General features: G+C 41.5%; 3 protein-coding genes across 12 annotated transcripts in view; 1 reads left to right on the forward strand and 2 right to left on the reverse strand.

Moving 5' to 3' along the window:
• Positions 1-5,462: 5,462 nt before the first annotated feature.
• On the reverse strand, positions 5,463-9,867 carry LOC127935011 (trophoblast glycoprotein-like). Its single transcript, XM_052532593.1, has 2 exons — positions 9,258-9,867; positions 5,463-8,461 (listed from the first exon to the last, which is right to left on the reverse strand). Exons 1-2 carry the CDS (start codon positions 9,521-9,523, stop codon positions 7,612-7,614), a joined length of 1,116 nt encoding a protein of 371 aa, XP_052388553.1. The 5' UTR covers positions 9,524-9,867; the 3' UTR covers positions 5,463-7,611.
• A 1,472-nt stretch (positions 9,868-11,339) lies between these two features.
• LOC127935192 (transmembrane protein 222) overlaps positions 11,340-27,069 on the reverse strand; it is a 31,972-nt gene continuing 16,242 nt past the window's right edge. Inside the window, exon 6 of the mRNA XM_052532853.1 lies at positions 11,340-15,402. Coding sequence (XP_052388813.1) covers positions 15,315-15,402 — 88 coding nt within the window. The 3' untranslated portion in view covers positions 11,340-15,314. The remainder of the gene's footprint in view (positions 15,403-27,069) is intronic.
• Positions 17,895-21,960, forward strand: LOC127935189 (hornerin). 10 transcript variants are annotated; one of them, XM_052532845.1, is made up of 5 exons: positions 17,895-18,095; positions 19,351-19,479; positions 20,076-21,172; positions 21,299-21,401; positions 21,492-21,960. In XM_052532845.1, the coding sequence occupies exons 1-5, from the start codon at positions 17,981-17,983 to the stop codon at positions 21,728-21,730; spliced, it is 1,683 nt and encodes a 560-aa protein (XP_052388805.1). In that variant the 5' UTR covers positions 17,895-17,980; the 3' UTR covers positions 21,731-21,960. The 10 variants fall into 10 exon arrangements, with proteins under 10 accessions (XP_052388805.1, XP_052388806.1, XP_052388808.1 ...); XM_052532846.1 differs by having other exon boundaries at positions 21,299-21,353; XM_052532848.1 differs by having other exon boundaries at positions 21,299-21,353; positions 21,564-21,960.

Raw genomic sequence — 27,069 nt, forward strand, 5'->3', positions numbered from 1 at the left:
ATTTGTTTTATTCATACTTGATGCAAGAGGGCGCCCTCTTGACGTGATCAAGTTAGCTTAGGCTAAGGAGCTAATGCCATATGCTATTGTTTTATACAGTCTATGGTTTCAGCCTACAGCTAATCACAGCCCTCATAGCACATATACATCATAGAGATGTCTATTTGAAGGTTGCCACTAGAATAAAACAAATGAGTTTCCAGGAAATTCCTTATATGGGCAAATTCATACAGCTATGTATCACTGTAGACGTTAAAATTGCAAGTTTTCACAGATGAAACGTGAAGAGAATCAACATACAATTGCATAAGTATAAGCTTTTTCTAAGTTCTTCAAGCCATTTGGGGTATTTTTCAAAGGATAATGTACATTTATAATGCAATGATAATCAACATATCATTTCCATTTAATTTCTGCCTCAATCTGTGATAAGAACTCATGTCAGTTCACATAGAAAAAACCCTAAATAAACAAAATAATGATTTTGACCGATAGCTGTAATTAATTCAATATTTCTATAGATATTGTGATAGATCATTATGTTGATTTCTTTTGGCCATGATAATCATCCAGTGAAAAATCTGATATTGTCACAGCCCTAATAAATAATAATGGTTTATGTAAATTCACCAAAGCTTCCTGTTCTGGAATACAATGCAAAAAAAGAAACAAAACAAAATTATATCAATTCTCATTATTTTAATGTGAAACAATGACACATTATTAAAATTGTAAAGCAGTGCTATATAGTGGTAGACTTAGTTGCTTACTGCTTTAAATTTGTGCAAAAAATATATAAATAAATAAAAAATCATTGTAGTCTGCACTATTTTTGTTGTAATACCATCAACGATTACAGGATTACAGTAATGAGAATTATCTATGACAACACAGGGAATTACAAAAATGACACATTACATATTTGCTGATGCCATATATTCATATGTTTTCCTTTAATGTTGGCGTGAATCATGACCTGAACATTTCTTCATGAGGCTGTAATGGGAGTTAAACTGTCTCTGACACGGCTCTCACTTCATGCTAGTGAGCAATAATCTCATGACTTATTGACTTTTATTAAAACCTCTGCCTTTCAGCACATTACACAATATATAGTGCTGCAATAATGTCATCGACTTTATTTGCTCATATTACATGATTATACATGAAAAGGCCACATGAGGAAAAGTTCTTTTGGTATGCAGCATTTAGCGGTGCATCCATCATTGTGTATGTGCTTGGCTGGAAGTGTGTGTTTGTGTAAGCAGGTGCATATACGTGTGTGTGTGTGTGTTGATTGTTACCCCTAATATAAAGTGATAAATGGAGCCGACACAGCATTGGCTGTACCTCCAGTTAGAACAACCTCTTTTCTCAAAATACAATCATTCGCCAAAGCTCAGCCAACAGTTGGACAATGGACCACCGCCGCTGGAAGTAGGATCTTCATAGCTGTCTATTGTCATTGGGCTTGTAGGACAACTGGACTAAACATATAAATAAACCTGAATAGACAGTATGAGTTTCTAAACAGTGCTTTGGAGAAAATTAGATGCTTTATGTGTTTCTTTGTTTACCTGTGTGAGGCAAAAGGTAAAATCTATTATCTGTTCAGCTGATTAAATATTTTTCTAAAAAAGAGATAAGAACATCATACAGCCTGGCTGAAACCACAATGAAATCATGCATGCAATGACTGACTGAAGAAACAATGATTTAGACTTGAACATATTCTGAAGAAAAATGTGTTTTCAGAAAATGTTTCCCTGTGCAGAAAATGTGTTTCACTGTGCAGAAATGTTTTTTTCCCTGTGCAGAAAATGTGTTTCCCTGTTCAGAAATGTTTTTTTCCCTGTGCAGAAAATGTGTTTCCCTGTTCAGAAAATTATTTCCTGTGCAGAAAATGTGTTTTCATGTGCATAAAATGTTTCCCAGCTCAGAAAATGTTTTCCTGTGCAGAAAATTTGTTTTCCTGTGTAGAAAATGTGTTTTCCTGTGAAGAAATTTTTTTCCTGTGCAGAAAATGTTTTCCCTGTGCAGAAAATGTTTTTTACCCTGTGCATAAATGTTATTTTTCCCTGTGCAAAAAATATTGTTTTCCCTTTGCAGAAAATGTTTTTTCCCTGTGCAGAAAAAGTGTTTTTTCCCTGTGCAGAAAATGTGTTTCACTGTGCAGAAATGAAATGCTGAAATGCTTGTTTTCACTCAATCTCCTGTTAATCTTGAGTACCTATAGAGTAGTACTGCATCCTTCATAACTTCAAAAAGTCTTTAGTTTTATTATATTCATAAGAGAAAGATAGTCTGTACCGATTTTTCCCTGAAACACAACAGGCTGGAGGCGTGATGTGTGGGCGGAGCTAAAGAATCACGAGCGCGAGTAAGCTTTTGCGTTGAGAGCGTTTGGAAGCTGTGACATTATCGTGAGGAAAAAACCATCCAAAACAAACCATGGCTAACAGTCAGATTCAGCCGTTTATTTATGATCCAGAATCAGATCCCGAGGCTGAAACTGAACGAGAGCAGCAGCAGCAACAACGTCTCTATGTGGTATGTACTGAAACTGTATATATTTGCTTAGCGGTTTTGGAAAATGACTAAGTTCCACTTTATGTCGTCTTTTTTTTTTTCTTTTTTTTTTTTAAGCTCTACATGTGGAAAGTGCAGTTTGATGACAACATCGCATGTTGTTTACTTGATGTGCTTACACACCGATAGCTAAGTTAACAACACAGAGATATTTTAAGCAGTTTTACTCACCGCCTGCGGCTCCAACACTCGATCGTGACCCTTTTTCGTTGGGATTGCATTATCCTTAAGAAATAAACGATGTGCAAATCCGGCGTCAAACTGGGCCTTGTTTGTAAAACAAGCATCTTCGAAATGCAGGGAACAAACACAAACACTTGCACAACTCCGTTGATGCTCTGTAAAAATAAACTCCATCCACTGGTCCCTTGATGTTTTTTTTTTTTGGTAATCTGTACAGGGTTGTCTTGCCCTCGCAACCAAAAACACACTTCTTTTGTGACATTTCGCGACGCTCTCGCTCTGATCAGTGAAGTCTGTTGTGCTCTCAGTGCTCTGCTATACGGGAGCGCGCACTCTTCCGGCAGAAGTGCCCTAGGACCCATATAAGGAAATTCCGCTCCATCTAACGTCACACAGAGCCATACTCGAAAAAAACTTTCCGAAACTTGTGACAAACCGGAAGGAGTATTTTTGGAACAAAAATAGTCCTTCAAACGTACAACTTAATTTTTGAAACTTTGTCCATGTTTAGCATGGGAATCCAACTCTTTAACAGTGTAAAAAACTCAGTATGCATGAAATAGCATTTCACCCCCCCTTTAACCATATTTCAAAGACAGCAGAAGTAATTTTGGAATTACATTTAAACTGTACTATTTTCTTAATAAATTCTCTATTTAAAAGTACGCTGAAGTGTACTTATTTTGCAAAATGGTGCTTAACAGGGTCCACGCTACGAAGTTCTGTCATGAAGCTCTAAATGACTCAGACCAGTAGGTTCTAATTGATTGGTTTCTTTTTGAATCAGCAGCCAATGAGCTTGCTGCTCAACATTCAAATTCTCACCTAGAGCTTGTAGCCGTTGCAGCGCACTTCAGAAACCCTCCCCCTTCCCCAGCTCCACCTGTATAGATCTGCTACAGGGGGATTTCACGTATAGTAGGTATTTCTTGCTCGCTCACAGCAGCATGTCTGCGGATACTGGCAGCGTCAAATCCCTGTATTGCTCTGCCGCAGAAGCAGTATAAGGAGATCTATTCTGCTAAGACCAAACACATTAACATTGTCATCTATATTACCATGCTACTCTCAGAGAGCGGTTGTGACAGAAATGTATTCATTTATTTATTTTTCTGCTTGTATATATGACTCAATACGTTTCTTCGGTAGAAATCTATGAGTTGTTTCTTTGTTTTACCATCCATTAAGCAAAAATCGCCCAGCAGGATGAGCTATGACCTGATGTTTAATAGGTTTAGGGTTTCTTTATTTTAAGGGTGCTTATTTTAGCCAGCACCACTAAACATATATCTTAGGGTGATAAAAGCAGGTCATATGTTTCTTAATAAAGATATAAGACATGGAACAACGAGATGTTTGCTAAAGAATTGAAAATGAAAGGACAAGCTGGAGGCAGGAGCTGAGGTTAAGACAGAAAGAGAGTCTAGGAGAAAAATGCCTTTCCATAAAGTCAGCTGTCACTAGATTGCTGTTGTCATGTTGATGACTGTTGTGGGTTTGCCTTTAATGTGTTCAGTCCCTCATAGATGTGAGATTCATTTCATGTATCAAACCATTAAACGTCCCTCAGTGGTGCCAGGACTAATGACAAAAGACATGACTAATTGCAAAAGAGCAGCTTTTCTCTGTAACATCCCAAGAGCGCTTTTCTGTTTCATAGCAAAACCAGTGTAGAGCCATTGAAAATAACTATGAAAATAAAACAAGTGGGTCTCGTGAACAGCACAGCGGTCACATGAACTTGGACGTCTTTGTTCTTCTTCTTAAATGGCTAGTTTGCTTGAAAGTCGGAGGCAAACCAGATGAAATTTAGAGCTGTGTGACATTTAGTCTTTCCTGCAGGCTTTCCATGAGGCCGAGAGAAGATGACATTAATCTTCAGTACTGTTCTCTGGCACAGCGGTGTCCGAACAGATGATGCCAGGTAAATATCCATTTTTGTGGATCCGAGCCTTAGGACGGCCATAAATTCGTAACTAATTGGCTAAACTGCATCTTGGTTTTTAATAAGCCCACAATGGTTTCTGCACAGGGAGCTGTTGGAGGTACTTTGTAAAGCCTTCAGTTCGGCTCTCATTCTGCAATACTAAGATCATGTCATCGCCAGACACGAAGCCATTATGCAGCAGCAATAAAAATGCTTCGATATGTATAGAGGCCTTCACACATAGAGGTTAAATTGCTGCATGGTGTTTGCTTGACTGGCAGTCGATCACATGAGCGTTTTCTACACTCTCATTGGTCGATGCTTAGTGTTTGCATAAACTTGAACTTTACTGAATCGCTGCTATTTTGCACAGCCCTTAATCGTTTCGACTAACTATTCTGAATTACTTCATTGTAGAAGGACGACTTAATCAAAAACCTTCATTAAAATATTTTAAATTAGACACTGAGCCTTGCTTTGAACCAGAGATGATTTTCAATGCAGCACTGCATTCAGCGATTATCATGCATATGCTGAACTCATGTGTTTCCAATAATGTGTTGCATGTGGAGATTTGCAGCAACTAAGCCTGCTCATATGAAACACCTCTGACGCCCTTCAGGCTTTTGCTAAAGGCTTTTTGTTATGAGGAACAATAACATCACAACTATCCGTGAGCTCTTCTGTTCTGTTCTAGCTGAAGGAATCCTCCTACAAGAAACCACAAATATCTTTCTGACCAGCAAGAAACAAAAGAGACTCATTTAAATTTCAAATTGAAAAACCTTTATTTTTTCAGCATGCAAACTAAACTCTGCCCTGAAGAAAGACCATTTATTTGTCCATGCCATGCATGACACATCCACAAAGGTTTTGTTTTGCACTGGATACCTGATAAATTCATGAGTAAACATTTTGCTTTTGGCATCCCACTTAAAAGGTTTTCCCTACCTCTTTAGAGAAAGGCTCATTTGAATATAATGAATAACACATGAGTATAAAGCTAGAAAAACACAATGGAAGACGGTCCAAATGTCTGCAAAGTTTCATGTACCAAATATCATCGTTTCGAATAGTTCATCAGGCACAAAGATGCTATCATTACAAGCAAAGATACGATGCTTTTCCACAACTGTGTTTTCCAAAACATTGACAAATGAGTGAATCTCACAAAGAAATATTCCGTTTCACTCAAGATAATTAAAATAATTTATAGATCATAAAAATATAATATTGTAATATTGTCATTATAATATATATATATATTTCAAGTCTAATTACTGTTATATATATTACTGTAATATGCTGTCCTTAAAATGTCACAATGCAAATAGTAATTTTTTTTTTTTTGGCTGTTTATGCAGAATTATTATTTTTTTTCCTTTTTGATAAGGTGAAATGCACATTAATTTACACTTGACCGTTTTTGTGAGATTCACTCAATGTCTAAATAGTCTGTATCTTTTAAAAAACATATGTTGCATAAAACCGTATTATCCAGACAGTGAAGTCCAGCACATTGGCACAACACATCAAGCATATTTCTTTTCAGTCTTGCACATGTGGAAACAGTACTCAGAAACAGAGCAGGGGACTGTTCAGCACAACGGCCCCAGCTTCATCTGTATCTTATCACCGTGAAGTCCCTTAAACAGAAAAAGCTGGGGAACATGTGAGGAACTGAGCCAGACTGAGTCTTCAAAGAGCGAACAGGTTTGACGGAGGAGGGGTCTCGCTCAGCGGCCCTCGTGAGGGCTGGTTCTCATCATTCTGACAATAAAAATGAGTGGAATAAAAACTAAGCAAAACATCTCTTTTAAACTAAAAAAGAAAAAAAGCAGCTGGAGATTTCTGCAAACTGGGTCTCTTTCTTCAAAAGATCCTTTTTCTCTAGAGCTCAGAGGAGGTTATCCTCCTGCTGGAATGCTTTTGGAGCGAAAATCTGGCACATTCTTCGCAGACTCCCTGTGGATAGAGGGACAGAAAGGACCACAGAAAGCTGCTAATTTGGTTGCGCGGGGTCCGACGCGAAAAAATGCATTCACTTCCATAAAAACAAGGCTGCAGGAGCATGCAATAAAACAGTTCTCAAAACTTCACAACTGCATATTACACATGTATTTATATAACGGTTATCCTTTTAATAGCTGGTCCGTCTCTTAAATCCAATGAACAAGGCACTTGAGCACCAGAGAGGTGGGCAATGTTCCAGCACAGGACAATGGAGACTAGTGGGGGGTTTGTTGGTGGTGGTCAGAGGTACTTTATGGCTTCTGCCCATTTATTGGGCTAATCCTCAAACATCCCATGATGACTGAGAAGCAAATGCATCTCAGGGCCAATTCTGTGCAGACTTGAGGGGGAAGTGTGCTTGTTATAAAGGGTTCGATGAGACAAGCAGTACATGCTTTCTACAAGATTTAAATAAGTCTACATGATCACCACCATGGTGTTGGGGAAAGTTACTTTTAAAAGCAATACATTACAATATTGCAATGCTCCATGAAAAGTAACTAATTGCATTACTTAGTTGCTTTTTATGGAAAGCAATGCATTACTTTACTTTTGCGTTACTTTTCGTCCCCTGGGCTGGGCTTGCTTATTTGTTTTTTAATAACAATAACTTTTTGTTGTTGTTTTTTTTGCCCACCATAAGGGTCCTTTCACACCAAAAATGAAATGGATAAGCCTCAGGCTGAATGAAGTGCGCCTCTGCACACCGGTAAAGTAACTCCGACATTTCATCGCAAATTTAAAAGTAATGGATTACTTTACTAGTTACTTGAAAAAAGTAATCTGATTACGTAACTCGCGTTACTTGTAATGTGACACTGTGCGCCACAAATGGACGTTTTCCACGTATAAATGCAATAGAAAACTAGTTTATATAAGAAGCTCAGTGTGGGAAGAGCTCACACATCAGCTGTTGAGGAGAATTGCGACAGTCTGGGATCGGAGTCGATCTCGTATCGGTAGTGGTACCCTTCCCAGACTTCCCGGCATGCGTCGCTCATGTCGTAGATGCGCTTCTTAATACCTCTGCGGTTCAGGTAGAGCACGAAGAGAAACATGAGCCCGACAAATCCCAGCACGAGACCCAGGAACACGTAAGAGGTCTGCAGTGCGAGATTGTCACTTTCTCCCGCTTTATGGCAACCCAACTCCAGTTGACCCACCGCCAGTAGTGATGTGTTCTGCAAGGCGACTGGGAACACGCAAGTCAGGCGCTCGACGTCCACCACTCGCGCTCGTGAGCTGTTCAGCCAGGCGGCGAAAGGCTCGATGTCGCATGTGCAGGTGTAAGGATTCTCCGCCAGGTGGAGCCTCACCGAACGCATCTGCTCCAGCTCTTTTAGAGCCTCTTCACGCAGGGTCCTGAGGGCGTTGCGGGTGAGGTCGAGTTCCTGGAGGTGATCCAGTCCTGTGAACGTCCCGTTATGGATGGACACTATAGAGTTGTTGCCAAGCTGAAGGCGCCGCAGGCCGACAAGATGGCAAAAGATGCCCGGGGGCAAGTAGACAAGGCCGTTACTGGACAGATCCAGTCCCAGCAGGTCTTCCAGGCTGCTCCAGCGAAGAGAGGTGGCTAAATCGATGACGGATGAGTGATTGTAGAGAGTCCGACTGAGGTTGAGCTCCCTCAGCATGTGGCTCTGGACGGTGAACGCCTCAGGATGGATGACGGCCAGCTGGTTGTTGCTGAGGTCCAGCGATCTGAGGCTCTGCAGGCTAGAAAACGTGTGAGACTTCACTTCTGAGATCCTGGAGAGGAGAAAAAGAACATTTTACGCTACACCCTTAAAAATAAAGGTGGGTTTTTGAAGCGATGCCATCGTAGAATCGTTTTTGATTCACCAAGGAACCTTTCAGTGATCGTTTTCTAGTGTGAAATCCAACCTTTTACACAATATAATGTTGTTGCATGATGTTAAAGGTTCTTCATAGAAACACAGATGCCAACTAAGTGATATGAGTGTAGCTGCACGGTCCAAACTACAACAGATATCGAGGGGTGTATTTTTATTTGGTCGTTTTATCCCATGTCAGCATCTTCGACCGGTTTTGTGACAAGAATGGGGTAAAACAAGGAAATGTAACATAAAACATCTTGCTGTTAAGGACACGTTTTGAATAAAATGGTTTACATTCAGAAGGAAAGGAAATTCGGTTTTCAATTCTGGTTATGTTTATATGGTTCAGTTTTATGTTTAAAAGAGCCATACATTGTTTTTAATAACAAGAGACCTAGGTTTATAAAGAAATGAAGTAGAATCCTGTTAGTCAAGGATGTGAGAATAAAACACATTTAACACCTTAAGCATCTTCGAGAGCTTCACCTTTAAAAAAAAAAAAATAATCAAAATAAAAATAAATCTAAAGTTTCTATCTAAATATTATACGTTTTACATTGACTTTAGACACTGTGATCAAAATGGCATAAATATTTTGCACAGTTTGAAGGAGATTGCATAAATATTAACACGTAACTTTAGAAACAGTTGTAGTCAGTATTTTAAGGGTCAGATGAATCGGCTTCAGATCTACATCAGTGCTTTACCTGTTGTTAAACAGTGATAAATTGGTCACGTTCTCCAGTCCCTGGAAAGACTCGGGTCCGATCTGGCTGATGCGGTTTCCGGTGATGAAGAGGTTTCTGGTGTAGCTCGGGATGCCGCTCGGTATGTCCCGCAGATCTTTGGAGACGCATTTGACCGTGAGCGCGGCTTCCGAGCACTCGCAGCCGGCGGGACACGGCGACGCGCCCGCGGAGAGCCCCGCGCACAGCAGCCCGAACACAACCGCGCACCGTGCAGAGGCGAGCATGGTCAACTATCAGCAATACCGCATCGACCTCTCTAAATAAACGCCCTCATTCAGCGGGTGCGCGCGCCCGGGGGTCCGCGCCTCCACAGGGTCTCTCCAGTACCCCGGTCCCGCGTGCTCCTCACTCGTAACTTTTCTCAGTAACTTCTCTCGTGCTCGACTTCTTTGCATTCCAGAAACTGGGGTGAACGAGAGGCAGACACTTTATTTCCATGAGAAGAGGAGGTTCTCGGTGTGGGGCTTTTGATCCGCTCCTCTCAAACAATGCGACTGAATCACTCACGCGCCCCAGAATCAGCAGGGAGGAGCTTCGGGCTCACACCTCTCCCCCTGCTTCACCAAACACACCCACACCAGTCCAGATCTCTCACATCTCACACCCATCACCGCGATTTATTGGCTTGATAGTGATTAGAGCTCATCGTCAAAAGATTACCATAATCCAAGATCTCTAGTCTAGTTAGTTTAGTAGTTTACTAAACTCACTTTCACAAACGGTTGTTCTACAGTTGCTTTTAGGTATTTTTTTTCCCTGTGTGACATGATTCTTTTTTGGAGATCGATGAAGCTAGAGCAGTGGCTCTTAGATAGGGGTGGGGCCCACTAGGGGGCCTCATTAAACTTTCAAAGATGGCAGCTTTTTAATCTTTTTTTAGCATCTTTGAGAGTTTTTGTTTATGTTTCAAATTCAGTTGCATTTTTCTGACTCTCTGCTGATCCATGTCTACCTATAGAGATATGAAGCCTATCACAACATCAATTTATAAGGTCCTTCAGTATTAGCAGCAGCTTAATTACCCTCCTCCATCCCCAGCTCCTCCTCTCGTCCAGTCAGCATTCAACCTTCTGATTCCCTTTTTAATCAGACCAATTTCTAAAATGTGTACCATCAATTATTGAACATTAATGATATCCGCAATACGTTTATGTTGGTTCTGTACTGTTTATAGGGGGTTATCGCTGCTCTGGATGCGCAGGGAGGAAAAAGGCTAGTTGAAAAAGCAGTTTAAACTTAACAAAGGTATAAAAATTTGGCGTTTGCAAGACCAAAGAAAAAAAAAAAAAAACTTTTTTGATGTCTTCAAATTAATTCTGATTTATTATTTAAAAATATTGATATATTACAGCCTTTGTTTCTGTTATTAAAATAGAGGAGGAAGCAAAATCATATCTTATAGGGGCTTTAATGATAAAATCACTGCGCCAAAGAAGATATTCTTCAGATCAGTGTTATTGGCTTCTGAGTTCTTAAGAGGTCTTCTGAAGATGAATCTAGTTCTTTATGTATGGATAATCAGTGTTTTTGTATGTTGGGAACATTGATCTGATCTCTCACTCCACAGGACTCCTGAGGCTTTGAACGCGGCGGGGGTCTGCCGAACTGAAGAGGGACAATACACCATGGCTTTTGCATGCCGAGTCACTTGCGCAATTAAACATTTCCAGGGCAACCGTTCAAAGAAACACACACAAAATAACATTCAAAACATTATAAAAAATGCATGCACGTATTTTACATCTAGAGTCCAAACTGCCAAAAAAATTCGCAAAAAAAAGAAATAATCAAAAACGTATCAAATGCTACATATTTACTGATTCAGAAGCCATTGTATGAGATCTTTTAACCAGCTGATTCTATATTAATGATTGATGAATTCAGTAATAATGTGTTGTATAGAAACAGCAGAAGGATAATGAAGTGCATTGACTGAGAGAAGAACTGTTTAATGTGATGTCTGTCATCATTCTGTTTTATATATACAGACAAAAGCTGCTTTATTAAATACACAAACACACAAATTACACCAATAGTGTATTGTAATAGTAAACATCTTTTATTGATATCAATAATGCATGAACATTATCCATCATAACTTATATTGTTGGCAAAATTGGTTTGGAGTTTGATAGTTACGCAACATTGGGGACTGTTAATTAATTATGAAGATTATTCTATGTTTTCACTGGTTTTTGATGACAGTATATTGGCTTTTGCCAGCATTTCTCACTATGGACGCAGGCTATGAGGAAATATATTGTGCAAACTCATTAACTCGATTTCAAATGACCGTTATTGGGTTCTTGGGAGAAAAAAAGAAAGGAAAAGACAATGGAAGACCAATACCAATTTCTAAAAATAAATTAGATGAAGCACAGTCATCTATCTTCACATTACTGTATTACAGATTAGCACAGAAGCGTATTGCCTTGTGAATATAAAACTACCCAGTCACTCATTTGGAGTAAGAAAGGCCTTAGGTGTTTTCACCCTGTTGTTCCATGAGCTCTACTGAATGATTGGCGTTATTCTAAAATATCTAAACCAAAAACATTCTGTTATACTCATATTTATCTAACACTCAGCAGCCATTGTAAACAATGCATCTAGTCAAGCAGGCATTACCTCACACATACAGTACACACACACACACACACACACGGCCAGTTCTCTAGGCAAAATATAGCATTTAAAAACGTCATCGTAAAATATGCACTTGGTTATTAGCATTCGATTATTTCAATACCAACCATCAAAATCACTTTAGACTTTCTCTGTATCAGACACATGCACAACACACTAATACAGCTGCAAAAGGTATGAAGTGACACTATAAATATTAAACGTTTGTTTGTAGTTGTGCAAAGTTGACACAATGACAAGCTTAGCAGTGCGTGAGAGCAAAACGATTGCACTCATTTTTACGCACATGCAAGTTTGGAATCAGCTAACAGACAGAAACAGAAATGTGTAAATGCCAGAAATAAATGAAAATATTAACTGGCACTTTCCATGAATAGGGTAACTCGATTTCAACTCACTGAAATGCAAATCTATTTTTTTTTTGGTTGATATTTTGTCTTTATACGTTAAAATAAACCTACCATAAAAATCACAGTTGCTTCATTTCTTTCTAAGAGAGCAAACTTACAAAATCAGCAGGGGATCAAATATTTTCAGGCCCTGTTTTGTTTCCCATTTTCCATGTTTTTGGAAAATGTTTGAATGGATGAATGTTTTGATAAGAGTATAAAGCTGAGGAATGCCATGAGCATTTAGAGATTACAGACAGGAAATGGGAACCGCTGGGCTGCTGTGAGGACCTAAAGAGTCGAATGTGCTTCTGATCCACTGGTTCACATCTCTGAAGACAGGAAAGCCGTCAGTATGAACGTCACACTTCACACAGACTCTAATGTGATCAGCTCTAACCAGGACCAGCAGGGGCCACACACACACACACACACACACACACACACTCACACGACACGAAACACACTCGGCTCGGCTACCTGCTGCTCTTGGCAATACTTCCAAAGACAGAGGGAGTGTGAGAAGAGAAAAGAAAAATGTGAGAAGAGGGCAATAGGTAAGAGGGGGGTTGAGTGATTTTTTCTCTTTGACATGAAACAAAGAGGGGATTTGATCACACAGGCACCATGGAGACAGGTTTGGTGTCCAGGATTACGGCAGGATTCGATCAGTGTTTGAAACTAAACGCTCAGAAATGAAAACAGATGTACGGAAAGGATTTCTGTGCTCTGGATTACAGTAATGAAGGTTTGATTTCACCCAGTTTGACTTTGGGATTGCTTTTCTTCCTGATTATTCACCAATCAGATCCAAGTGAAATCAGAGGCAAACAAAAATAGATTTTGCATAAAGAAAATAAAGCCTGTTTTTAAGATAATACAAATTTGTATGTAATGAAAACATTCATTTTGATTTTAATTTGCTTAATACAGGTTTCACTTTTATTACAATAAAAATACTGTAATATTTTTTTAAGAGCAAATTATGATCTCAGATTTAATTTAATTTGATTTAATTTTCTTCCTAATTATACACCGATTAATCAATTCAAAATACAGACCATATTTACACCTCATTTCAGAAGGAAAAAAAAATATAGTTTGCATCAAGAAATCAAAGTCTGTTAAGATTTCTGTGACAGTTTAACATTTTTCTCCAAAATTTTCTTACTTTAACATAGTTTTTACTGTTGTTGGAAGAAATAAAATAAAAGTAGTGCTACAAATACTGCTGTGATGTACACTGTAAAAAATCACTTTAACGGTAAAAGTTACTGTACTGCTACAGTAAAAACCTGCTAAATGGTTAACGTTAATTTCCCCTACTATATACGATGAAAAACTGTATTGGACATTACATGTAATTTTACAGTAGTATACCGTTTTTGGAAGTGAAAAAGACCATATAATTTACAGTGAACAACCGTAAGTTAACATTCCCAGAATTCCCTGCGTTACATTTCAAATCTGATGCTTCTTTGTTGAAATAACTACGTGTCTTCATAGTTTTTTCTTATCAGTTTTGTATATAAGGGTATATAAAGGCTGTTACTACTTTATTTGTTACGGTAAAATTCTGGCAACCACAGCTGCCATTTTTTACTGTAAATTTTAAGTATTTTTTTTTCAATTTGTAAATAAAATATAATAATATTAATACAATTCATTAATAAATATTTTTCTTACAGTAGGAAATGTGCATAATTGCCATAAAAACAATTTCACATGTAAAATATAATATAAAACAGGCTTCATTTTCTTAAAAAATCTTTTTGATTTTGGGTTGAAATAATAACCTGGACGTGTGCTTGACAGATTTCAGTGTTCTGGCTTAATTTGTTTAATAAGCATTATACAGCTCCTGGACCTCACATGGAACATAGATCATGTTATTATTTTTATATGTGATATGAATGTTAGACTGTGCATACTGTGCCATTATACCAAGTCAACAGTCAATATAACAAAATACCTTTGATATTTCTTATGAAAACAGACATTGGAAGCATTGAAAGAGTAAAACCTTCAAAGAGAACACCTGAAACCCCTGAAAAGTGACTCAAGTGATTCTCAGGAAAACAAAGATTTATCAAAGGCAACATTATCAACTCATTTACTCTCCTTCATTCCTGGTCTTACTGTGCAGGATTTGTTAGTGCATGTTAACATTTGTAACTAAATGTCTGTCTTCATAAACGTTCCTCAAATTAACCAAAGCCACTTAAACTTCATTCATGTCTGGTCTGTTCTGCTATGGAATGCATGCTTTTTTCCAGACTCAATCAATTCCCAATGGATAAAATCAAATCCTGTCACTTTTGAATGGGATTTCATAATGGTTTGTGCCATAAAAAAGAAAATTCATTAATACTATAACTTATGCAATATAGCTGGCCAGGCAATGCAAATAATGCTTTCAAATACATAATGCAAACAAGATGTGCTTATTAATTAACTAGCAATTTTTGAATGCTATATGTTAATTTGATTTTTGTATAAAAACATTTAGACTTTAAAACATGCCAAGCTACAATATTAAAAGCCATTTATATTGATGGTTAGCCTTGCCAATAAAATGACTAAAAGGGTACTCTTAAAAGAAACTAAATATGAAAAGTATTCATTTAAATACGTTTTTTATCCATCTTCCAGAATCTCTCAATATATAAAGCATTGCTTCTGCAATAAACTATCTCCTCAGAAAGAACCTAGCATCATGAGAAATTCATATTCAAGTTATATTTAAAATATAAGACGTTTCGTACGAAATAGCGTTTCGTACATCACCACGAGACGTTCAAGCCATGGTGTATTTGCTGTCTCTACCCTACGACGAAGAGGTCTAGCGTTTGATTTTTGATGTTGAGGTCCTCTGCACTTTGAAGAGCTGGACGTCAAGTTGACCTTCACTGGAGTCCCGCTGGAGCTGGAGCGACGGGTCTCCTATGGGCACTGTTCACCTCTATGTGACCCCGCTGGGTCATCGCAGGTTTAGAGACAGAGTCACAGCCAAGAGGACACTGGTCAAGATGCAGAAAGGCAGCCAGGTCTTCAGGAAGCCTACACAACTGTAGAAGTGAGAAGAGATACAGTTGGGGGTCATCCGATGCCCATTTTTTACAAGTTGATATGATTCTTAAGGGTATCACTGGGAAATCTGTAACATAGTTTGTTTAAATTTCTCAATGGTACTTTTTTACCCAATCAAAAATAGCTCTTTTCAGAGCAAGCCGTTCTGTAGCATTTTGCTTTAAATGTTAATGAGCTCTGCTGGCCCCGCCCCTCTCTTCTGAGCTGCTCTCTCATTGACTGTTTACTTTAGCTGCATCATCGTGAAACTTGCTAATTAGCACATTTTTAGGTAAGGTGATTTGCAAAGATTCATTAAAAAACCTTTCACTCACTTCTGTAGGTGCTGGAACGCTACTGTCAATCAAACTATCGTGGGAGGGGCCTGTCTGTGTGATGTCACAAAGACAGGCATCTGAGATCAGCTCGATTTGAGAAAGGGGTAAAGATTTTAGTGGATAAAAAAAAAACCCTGGGTGGATTTTTATCATTATAGGGTGGTTGTGTACACACACTGCCAACACACATTTCAGTTCCTGTAAAAGTGCATGTAGCATCAGATGAACATGATCCTTTCAGTGAACATGAATCTAGATTCTCCTGTGCGAGTGGTGGTTTTCTGGGTTTTTTGGGTGGTTTCTACACTGTGTGTGGAATGGTTTTTGTGCCGTTGGTGTGCTATGTAGTTGCTATGTGATTTTAAAGGTGTTGTAGGTGGTTGCTTTCTGGCTCAAAGTAAAAAATAAAAAAAAAAGTCCACCCCAAAATCTCTATGATATCCTAGTCTTCAGATATAGTTCCCTCCTTCAGTGTTAGTCAATGGGATTTTTATTTTTGCTATATGTCTGAAGTTTGTTCAAATCAGTAGACCAATGCAGGAGTAACAGTAATACCCTTGTGAAAAAGAAGTACACTTTAGCATACTTAAAAAGAGTTCATATTATGTATACAGTTCACTTAAAAAAACTAAATGTGTAAAGTTTTAAATAAAAATGCTAAATAGTTTCAAATTGATATTAAATGAAATCAGTTGAGCTTTAGAGCGTTTTATTTTTTTGGCCCACTTAAGTAGGTCTTAGGTATATCTTTATATGTAATTTTATAATTACTTCTATTGTCTTTGAAATATGGTTAAAGTGTTCTTCTGAATGTACAGACAATCATTTATGGCAAGCCAAAATATTCTTTAATGATTGGCTTTAAAGTTGTCCAAATGAAGTCCTTAGCAATGCATATCACTAATGATAATACATTTCTGATATATTTATGGTAGGACATTTACAAAATATCTTAATGGCACACGATCTTTACATAATATCCTAAAGATTTTTGGCATAAAAAATCCCAAACAGTGTATTTTTAGCAGAGGTGGGTAAGAGTACCCAAAAACTGTACTCAAGTAAAAGTAAAAGTACTTATAGAAATATTTACTCAAGTAAAAGTAAAAGTACTAGTCTAGAATAGTTACTTGAGTAAGAGTAAAAAAGTATCGGATAAAAAATCTACTCAAGTAGTTGGTTACTAGTTACTTTGGGTCATATATACGGAGCCTATTTTTATTTAGATATATAGATAAAATGTATGTTATGTATGTGTGTGTGTGTGTCACATAATCCTCCAGAAATCATTCCAATATGTTGATTTACTATCAATGATGTTCTTTTTATCATAATCCTAAACAAAATGTCACAGGTTCCAAAAAAATATTAAGCAGCAAAACGGTTTCCAGCACTGGTAATAAATCAGTACATTAGAATTATATTATAAGTATCATAACTCTGAAAACTGGAGTAACAGCTGATGAAAATTCGGATTTGCATCACGAAATAAATTATATTTTAAACTATGTATTATATATGTCTAAATAACCTGTGACACAGGGAAGAGCGAAAACTTGTCACATGACCGGTAAGATACAGAACATCTGTCTGTTTATCTAAGTAACAGATATAGGTGTCATGCCATAACATATTTTTAATACGACTGACTTTATATTCAATGTGAATTTAACATTGAAAGTCAATGTGATATAAAAACTGCTACTAATTTTCATTGTTCATAAAAAGAGCAAATTACATTTACATAATCAAAAATCATTTTCACTGACAGTCTAGAGTTCAATCACTCTCAAAAACTCCCATTAAAATCACTGAAACTGTTAACACTGTGAAATCAATATCTTATTTACCGATTCATACAAACATCTGCACTTTGTTGTTTCTGACGAGAGAATTCACCAGAAAGAGGTATTCAGTCAGCGAGCGAGTGAAGGAAGCACCGGCATTTTAGCGTTGGAACCATAGAAACACACAATACTCTTGTAATTAGACTACCTTAATTATTATGACATGGCGTGAAAGCACTGCAGCCTTCATATTGTCCAACCTCAATCAAACACATCTGAACAAGCTAATCAAGATCTTCAGATCAGGTGAGTTTGATCAGGCTTGGAGTTGACCTGATCTCCTTGGCTCTTTAAAACCCCATTTTTACAGCAATTTCTATTGCAGCCACATTATTATTTGTGTGCATTGTTGTCCACTCTTCAATTCAGTGCATTTTATAGTAGGGCTCATTATGAGATCACAGGTTGGGACGATGACGGCTCGATTGTACTGCTCATTGATTGTGGTTTTATGTTGTCTTTCTGGATACTTGAGCACAACAGATGGTACTCAAGGACAAACTGCAGGTGAGAAAATCTGTTAACTTGTTAAAGAAATGCAAAAAATAAGGGAGTAAGGTCTTCTGAAGCTAATGGTTTAGGGATGAATATTAGGTTTTGAAGCCCTTTTGATTTGACAGTTCAATGTAAGTTTTGTATTAAGGTTGAAGACTCCTTGTGTAGTCCCTGATTTGACAAATTGCACTAGTGGCTGGTTACTGTCTAGTGCTTCTAATGGTCATGCTGACCCAACGAGGTTATTTTCCTGATCGAGACTGCTCTGGAGGACATGCATGATGTTGCTTTTGACTGCTAAGGTCCACAAAATAAACCCCTGTGACGCATTGAATTAAATGTAAGCTTTAAGCAGAGACCAATTAAACTTAAGTATTCCTATTTAAACAAACACGAGCCAGCACTTGAATACAAGTTCTCAATCACAAAATTAAGACCGTTCCGGAATCGTCTTAAATCCCAAACAGTAAGACTTCAATGAATTTATTGGGTTATTTCAACTTTATTCATTACAACACTAGCTATGCAAGTTAACCCTGAATCGGGATGTGCATGAGTTGTCTGAAGAGCTCATGGTTACCGTTAATGTAAACCATGATTGGTAACGATAAGCCTGTGTGACGCTCCTTTTCGCTGACTTCAAAACTCCATGGCAACTATAAAAATAATTCAAGTAGGAGCTTTAATTTAATGCTTAATTTTATAAACGCAGCAATCTTTGGCCGCATTCAGCGCATGAATGGACCGGATTAGTAGCAGTTCAAGAACGCTGCATTAAAATGCAAGCTGAGTACTAGTCCAACTCGGACAAATTGTGTGCTTCTGCTTTATAGCGGTAATCCGCAGGAAGTGCAAAAAGATGTTTATCAGTGTCACGTTCACTCATCCTTTTTTTTTTTTTTTTTTTTAAGAATTCAGGTGTTCAGAACATGAGAACTCCGTTGCACTTAAGAATCTTCTTACGAACTTCTTGGAATTTATCATAAATTATGTTTAAGATTTGTGAATCTGGCCCCTGCTTTGGTTTGCCACATCACTAAGAGCACAAAATCAGATGCTCTTATTTTCTCCGATACTTGCTAGAAAAGGCTTACCAAAACAGTTACTGGTTTAATTTTTCACATTTCCTTGGTTGGTAGATGGATGGGATTGGGGGGGGTTGGGGCCTGATTGTAGAACTTTACCTGGAAAAGTAAGATTTTTTTGTGATGTCACTAAGTGAATGGAAGTGCCCTCATTGATGCTCTTTGACATGTCTGTATGACAGCAAAGCCAGGAGAGTGTCCACCTCAAACATCTGGAAGCTTGTTTAATGGGTCCTGTAACAGTGACTCTGACTGTCCCAACGATGAGAAGTGCTGTGGAAGTGGACATTACTGTACAGCTCCTTATACAGGTATTGGTCATTGTTTTGGGATGATTTTGCCTTTATCAAAAGTAGGTTTGAGTTCCATATTGAATAAGTGATTTCTGTTAGCCAATGCGAAAAAAAAAAAACCCATGCCCCTTCCCCAAAAGGGTCTCTTCTCCATTTTAATAGCTCTGCCCACAGGTGCATAGCTATTTGTTCTCTCCGGCCCTGGAAAACTGATCCAATATTTTCAAAGGTCATACTTGCCTTACCTTAAGCATCCTTTTGTTCCCCATATGTTTTCCTCTGGCTTATTCGTTTTTAATCCAACATCTGTCACTCATCTAATGTCCGTTGTATGCAATGAGTGATCGCCCCTCCCCATTCATGAGTAGACATGCCCCTTACTGCTGATTGGCAAAACATTTTTGGTACTCTTCCCAACTTGGCTTTCTAAAGCATTTTTGAAAATGCATACCCCACCTTTAAATCCCTTTGGATGGTTTTAAATGCAGGATGGCTTTACAAAGAGTAATTTGAATTTACGCTTTAGGTAAAATTTATTCATGTTTTTTGCTGTATATTGAAGTGGCATACAGTCTGTATACACAGACTAACGGTTGCTATCTGTGTCCATGCAGTGAAGCCGGGTCAGTGTCCCAAACCGCAGAGCGTTCCAGAATGTGCTGACATCTGTTTCTATGATGGCCAGTGTCCTGCCACACAGAAATGTTGCCCAACCACCTGTGGCCATGCATGTAGTGAACCAAGTGTTCAGGAAAGTGATCAGGAAAGCAGTCCGCAAAGTGGTCAGGGAAGTGGTCAGGGTAGCGGTTATGGTCAGGGAAGCGGATATGGTTATGGTCAGGGAAGTGGTTATGGTCAGGGAAGTGGTTATGGTCAGGGAAGTGGTTATGGTAGTGGTCAGGGTAGCGGTTATGGTCAAGGAAGTGGTTATGGTCAGGGAAGTGGTTATGGTAGTGGTCAGGGTAGCGGTTATGGTCAGGGAAGTGGTTATGGTAGTGGTCAGGGTAGCGGTTATGGTCAGGGAAGTGGTTATGGTAGTGGTCAGGGTAGCGGTTATGGTCAAGGAAGTGGTTATGGTCAGGGAAGTGGTTATGGTAGTGGTCAGGGTAGCGGCTATGGTCAAGGAAGTGGCTATGGTCAGGGTAGTGGTCAGGGAAGCGGATATGGTCAAGGAAGTGGTTATGGTCAGGGAAGCGGATATGGTCAAGGTCAGGGTAGTGGTCAGGGAAGCGGTTATGGTCAGGGACAGGGAAGTGGTCAGGGTAGCGGTCAAGGTAGTGGTCAGGGAAGCGGATATGGTCAGGGTAGTGGTCAGGGAAGCGGTTATGGTCAAGGACAGGGAAGTGGTCAGGGTAGCGGTCAAGGTCGTGGTCAGGGTAGCGGTCAAGGTCGTGGACAGGGAAGTGGTCAGGGTAGCGGTCAAGGTCAGGGACAGGGAAGTGGTCAGGGACAGGGAAGTGGTCAGGGTCGTGGACAGGGTAGCGGTCAAGGTAGTGGTCAGGGAAGCGGATATGGTCAGGGTAGTGGACAGGGTAGCGGTCAGGGAAGCGGTCAGGGTAGTGGACAGGGAAGCGGTCAAGGTCAGGGACAGGGTAGCGGTCAGGGAAGCGGACAGGGAAACGGTCAGGGTAGCGGTCAGGGACAGGGTAGCGGTCAGGGAAGTGGACAGGGTCGTGGACAGGGTAGCGGTCAGGGTAGCGGTCAAGGTCAGGGAAGTGGTCAGGGTAGCGGTCAGGGTAGTGGTCAAGGTCGTGGACAGGGTAGCGGTCAGGGTCAGGGTAGCGGTCAGGGTCAGGGACAGGGAAGTGGTCAGGGACAGGGAAGTGGTCAGGGTCGTGGACAGGGTAGCGGTCAGGGTCGTGGACAGGGAAGCGGTCAGGGTAGCGGTCAAGGTCAGGGAAGTGGTCAGGGTAGCGGTCAAGGTCGCGGACAGGGAAGTGGTCAGGGACAGGGAAGTGGTCAGGGACAGGGAAGTGGTCAGGGAAGTGGTCAGGGTCGTGGACAGGGAAGCGGACAGGGTAGCGGTCAAGGTCAGGGACAGGGTAGCGGTCAGGGAAGTGGACAGGGTAGCGGTCAGGGTCGTGGACAGGGAAGCGGTCAAGGTCAGGGACAGGGAAGCGGTCAGGGAAGTGGTCGGGGTAGTGGTCAAGGTCAGGGACGGGGTAGCGGTCAGGGTCGTGGACGGGGAAGCGGTCAGGGTCGTGGACGGGGTCGCGGACAGGGTCGTGGTCAGGGTCGCGGACAGGGAAGTGGTCAGGGTAGCGGTTAGGGACAGGGTGGCGGTCGTGGACAGTGAAGCGGTCAGGGATGTGGACGGGGTCGTGGATGTGGGAGACGTGGTAATTGAAATGGTCCTGGGCATTTTGCATAATACTTGGAGGAGATCTCTTCAATTCAGTGCTTTATTCATATGGCAGGTTTTCCCTGTTTGCTTAAACGGTTTGGAAAGCTTTCTGGTCTGTATCCCCAGCAGCCTCAAATAAATAAAAATTATCTGAAGAGGTGGTGTCTGGTGCCTTTTTTTTAAAAATTTTTTTTATCCAATTCAATAAAGGGTGCACTCACACTTGTTTAGTTAGATTAAAAACCCTAGTGTGATTTCTGTTAGTATGGTACGTTTGAGTGTTAATGCTGCCATCCAAACTCTGGTACTCCCACCAAACAAGTGGATAGAGATCACTAAAAAGATGGGTATCCGTCCACTTCCAAACAAACTCTGGTGCAGTTTGAATGCAACAGACCATACCAAAAGAGTAATGACGATGTGAGCAATTTGATGACATGGAGTAACCAAAATGAGTAGAGCTGTGTGTTGCCAAGAATCTGGCAATACAATAGTGATGAAGTTCGGATCATTTTACTGACTCCGACTTTTTGCGTCTTAAGCAAAATGAACAAATCGATTAGTAATTGTTCATTTTAGCAAAATGTAATAAGTTACGCGTTACTTCCCCAACATGTCTAGTTGATCACACTACAAACAATACAAAACTAAGATAAGATACAGAAGAGACCAATTTTGTTTTTTGTTTCTTTTACCTGGGTCTCCAGTCTGTGATATAGCTCACTTGTTTGAAAAGTCTTCGGGTTCAAGTCATTCCTTAATGTGACAGCCCATACGCTATTTCTGTTACTGTGTTTTTTTTGTTATAGTTTCTTCATGATCTGTGGTATTTTATAAAGCCCAGTTATAAATAAAATATTAATTAATTTGTCTTTTTGACTGTCTATCAGTAAATAAATTGGGCTATATAATCCAAGCCTACAATTCAACGTATAGTTTGTTCATTTTTAATCTAATGAAGTTTTCTGGTATAATTGCTTTTCCTAGGTAAACTTGACATTTTGGACTAATGTACAAGAAGAATGCTCAAAAAGGACATAATGACAAAAGAAAATAACATTTAGAATCCTAAACCAGTAACACTACATTTCTGTAGTCTAATCTAAAGGGTGAACTCCGACATAAACCATACAAGGTCATTTTTGAAGATTAGAATCCACTGTAAAAAAAAAAATCTATCAAAGTGATTTCACCATATGGACAAAATTTAAAGCATAACCAGTAATTATAAATAAGTACTATGCACCTATTTGTAAGGAAAGTTGTAAATTAAAGAATTACTCTAGCCAATGTTGTCCCGTCATGTGACAAAAGAACAAACAACCCGAAGACCCAAAAGATGAACTAATCAATTCTCTTTCCGGCTCAATACTGCATTGGTTTAACGTATGGGTTAGGGTATGTCACATGATTAAGGAACGAGTCAAAAACCTGATAGAACCGAACTATGAACTAATCAATTCTCTTTCCAGCACAAGACCAGATTGACTGACACAGATGAATTACTACTAGCGAAACAGAACCTATAGAATATTGCGTGTGCGCGATTGAATGAATCACTCCCCGTTCTTCCCGGGTCACATTAAAGATTTGTTCAAAATGGACGAATCGTTCAAGAACGACACATCCCTAGAATACAATATGTTGCGATACTGTCAGCAAGGCGATATATTGGAATATTTCTTATTTTAGGAATGGGATATATTTTTAGGAAAGCTGTCATTAAGAACTCATTTGAAGTTTATTTGCATAGCGCTTTTTAAAACAAAAATCATTGCAAATTAATTTTTACGGAAAACGTCTTGGTTATGTATATACCCCCGTTCCTTGAAGGAGGGAACGGAAACGTTATGAATGGGATCTCGCCCAAGAGCCCAATGACCTTCGAGTGGTACAAAACGAGCCAATGGTACACAAAGTACCTTGGTCTGTGGAATTTGCATCGCGAGCTCCGCCCCGCAGAGCGGGTATATAAGGAGCAACGCGAGCAACTCGCATTCAAGTCTTCGCTGAGGAGCCGAGCCAGAGACCCGGCCGTTCAGCGGAACAGCGATGTGGCAAGGGGACGTAACGTCTCCGTTCCCTCCTTCAGGGAACGAGGGTTACATACGTAACCAAGACGTTCCCTTTCAGTCGGTCACGTTCGACGTTACGAATGGGGTCCCTTACAAAATGCCACATGGCTGTCTTCCAGCGACCGTGTGAGTGATAGCACCCTGTCGTGAGGCCAGCACGAGTGAGGGCCTATAGCTCATACAGAATACACTGGGTAGCATATTCCAGCTGGACATATGCTAGCAGGCTGCCTGCCCACGGGAGGACTTACAGAAGGCAGGTATCTACCAAGGTGGTGATACATAAGAACTCTGAGGTACCCAGCCCGCAGGGTGGAAGTTTCAACGACAGAGCTGGCAAAGGGCTTGCCAAGGGAAAGACACATGCTGCGGAGAGACTTACTGTGGACATACACACGTGGGATTACCCAGAAGGGGAATCACGACACATGGAGGCACCTAGTCCCACACATGGCTGACCTCAACAGTGCTGGAGGAACCCAGGGTTCTGACTGAGGAACTCACCTGAGGGGAATAGGGCACGCATCCAGTCCGCGGAGTGGAATGGCGCAGCAAGCGGATTGACACCGAGCAGGTCCTTACTGGCCCAAAGGGGCGAGTACCCGGGAGGACATGGGCTCTACACGGAGATTATAAAATCTCGTGAATGTGTTAGGTGTTGCCCAGCCCGCAGCTCTACAGATGTCTGCTACCGAGGCGCCATGCACCAGCGCCCAGGAGGAAGCTACGCTCCTAGTTGAGTGAGCTCTCACCCCTAGGGGGCATGGTAGGTCTCGAGCCTGATAAGCCAGGACAATAGCATCCACTATCCAGTGGGATAACCTCTGCTTGGAGACAGCCTTTCCCTTCTGCTGGCCTCCGTAACAGACAAAGAGCTGGTCTGAGGTCCTAAGGCACAGAGTTCTGTCCACGTAGGTGCGGAGCACACGTACTGGACAGAGCAGCGCCAGGGCTGGGTCTGCCTCCTCCAGGGGCAGCGCTTGCAAGCTCACCACCTGATCCCTAAAAGGAGTGGTGGGAACTTTGGGCACATACCCAGGCCAGGGTCTCAAGATAACGTGAGAGTTAGCCGGCCCGAATTCCAGGCACGCTTCGTCAACTGAAAATGCCTGCAGGTCCCCGACCCTCTTCACCAAAGCCAAAGCCGTCAGGAGCGCAGTTTTCAAAGATAAAAACTTTAGCTCTACTGAGAGCAAGGGTTCGAAGGGAGCTCTCTGCAGTGCTGACAGAACCACTGCGAAGTCCCAAGAGGGGACTTGCTGAGGGTGAGGCGGATTGAGCCTCCTTGCTCCTCTCAGGAACCTGATGATCAGATCGTGCCTCCCAAGAGACTTACCTTCAACAGGGTCATGGTGAGCCGAAATGGCAGCCACATAGACCTTGAGGGTGGAAGGAGACAGCCTTCGTTCCAACCCCTCCTGAAGAAAGGAAAGCACTGACCCAATCAGGCATTTCCAGGGGTCCTCATGCCGTGAAGAACACCAAGTGACGAAGAGGTTCCACTTCAAAGCATAGGCATGTCTGGTGGACATGGCTCTAGTTGAAGTGATGGTAGCTACCACCTGTGGTGACAAGGTACCTAAACCTTCAGTGACCCGTCCGGAACCCACACATGTAGGTTCCACAGATCGGGGCGTGGGTGCCAGAGGGTGCCCCGTTTCTGAGAAAGAAGGTCCTTCCTCAGAGGAATTGGCCAGGGAGGGGCTGTCGCGAGGAGTACAAGTTCGGGGAACCAGGTCCGGCCGGGCCAAAAAGGCGCAACCATGAGGACCTTCTCCTCCTCCTCCCTGATCTTGCACAACATCTGTGCAAGAAGGCTCACTGGGTGAAACGCATACTTGCGCAGGCCCAGCGGCCAGCTGTGTGCCAGGGCGTCCGTGCCGAGGGTGCCCCTCGGTCAGGGAGTAAAACAACTGGCAGTGGGAATTTTCTGGAGAGGCAAAAAGGTCTACCTGAGCGTCTCCGAAGTGTTCCCAAATCAGCTGAACCGACTGGGGGTGGAGTCTCCATTCCCCGGGGCGAGACTGCTGCCGTGAGAGCTCGTCGGCTGCACGATTGAGCCTGCCCGGAATGTGAATGGCACGAAGCGACCTCAGATGCTTTTGACTCCACAGGAGGAGATGGCGAGCGAGTTGCGACATGCGGCGGGAGTGTAGACTACCCTGACGGTTGATGTACGCTACGGTCGCAGTGTTGTCCGTACGGACCAGAACGTGCTTGTCCTTCAGCAGGGCCCTGAAGCGGTGCAGAGCAAGACGTACTGCTAGCAACTCGAGGCAATTGACATGCCACTGAAGTCGGGGTCCTGTCCAGGAGCCTGACGCAGCATGCCCGTTGCACATGGCACCCCAGCCCGTGGCAGAGGCATCTGTTGATACAACAACATGTCTGGACACCGGTTCTAGGGGCACGCCGGCCCGTAGAAACGAGGGGTCCAAGCACGGGGTGAAGTATCGGCGGCAGGCCAGAGTGATGGTCACTCGGAGCGTGCCCTGTTGCCATACCCATGCCAGGGCTCTCTCCACGACCTTAGTAAAGACGCGGGGAGACAGGGCCAACCCGAATGGGAGAACCTTGTACTGATATGCCTGCCCCTTGAAAGCAAACCGAAGAAACGGTCTGTGTCGAAGAAGAATGGAGACATGAAAGTATGCGTCCTTCAGGTCGATCGCTGCAAACCAATCCATCGGACGAATGCATTCGAAAATGCGCTAATCGGACTCGGACTCGGACAACGCTGGCACTCCCGAGGGAGGCAACGCAGCCGAACCCTCATCTCCCGAGGACTCAAGCCCGCCTTGTGATGCGGCTATCGACATACGGTCCTCTTCACGAGGCCCGAATGAGATGTCAGGAGCCTGAGAGGGTCCAGCAAACTCATCCGGGAACTCAACTGGCTGTGGCGTATGTGAGGGGGGTGTGGCCCGAGGAGGTTCGCTCGTCGGGGAAGCCCACACGGTAACCCTCAGACCACCCTGGCCATCAGCCGAAGTAGCCCTCTTACGAGAAGAAAAGTTAGAACGGGGTGTGGCAGAGGGGACTCTATACCTTTTAAGGTAATCGAGTCTTGATCTCAACGCCGAGATGGTCATGTCCCCGCAATGAGAACATGAGTCATCCACGAATGCAGTCTCAGCGTGCTGGAAGCCCAAACACGTTACACAGCGATCGTGACCGCCACGAGAAGCG

Source organism: Carassius gibelio, chromosome A19, assembly GCF_023724105.1.
Source record: "Carassius gibelio isolate Cgi1373 ecotype wild population from Czech Republic chromosome A19, carGib1.2-hapl.c, whole genome shotgun sequence".
Taxonomy (NCBI): Eukaryota; Metazoa; Chordata; class Actinopteri; order Cypriniformes; family Cyprinidae; genus Carassius; species Carassius gibelio.

Excerpts from the sequence above, each read along its gene's own strand:
- LOC127935189 (XM_052532841.1), top strand. The coding sequence starts at position 17,981 with ATGAGATCACAGGTTGGGACGATGACGGCTCGATTGTACTGCTCATTG. Across the intron at positions 19,480-20,075 it reads CTGTACAGCTCCTTATACAG|TGAAGCCGGGTCAGTGTCCC; the intron begins GTATTGGTCATT and ends GTGTCCATGCAG. Across the intron at positions 21,173-21,298 it reads AGGGTAGCGGTCAAGGTCAG|GGACAGGGTAGCGGTCAGGG; the intron begins GGAAGTGGTCAG and ends GGTCAGGGTCGT.
- LOC127935011 (XM_052532593.1), bottom strand. The coding sequence starts at position 9,523 with ATGCTCGCCTCTGCACGGTGCGCGGTTGTGTTCGGGCTGCTGTGCGCG. Across the intron at positions 8,462-9,257 it reads TTATCACTGTTTAACAACAG|GATCTCAGAAGTGAAGTCTC; the intron begins GTAAAGCACTGA and ends TCTCCTCTCCAG.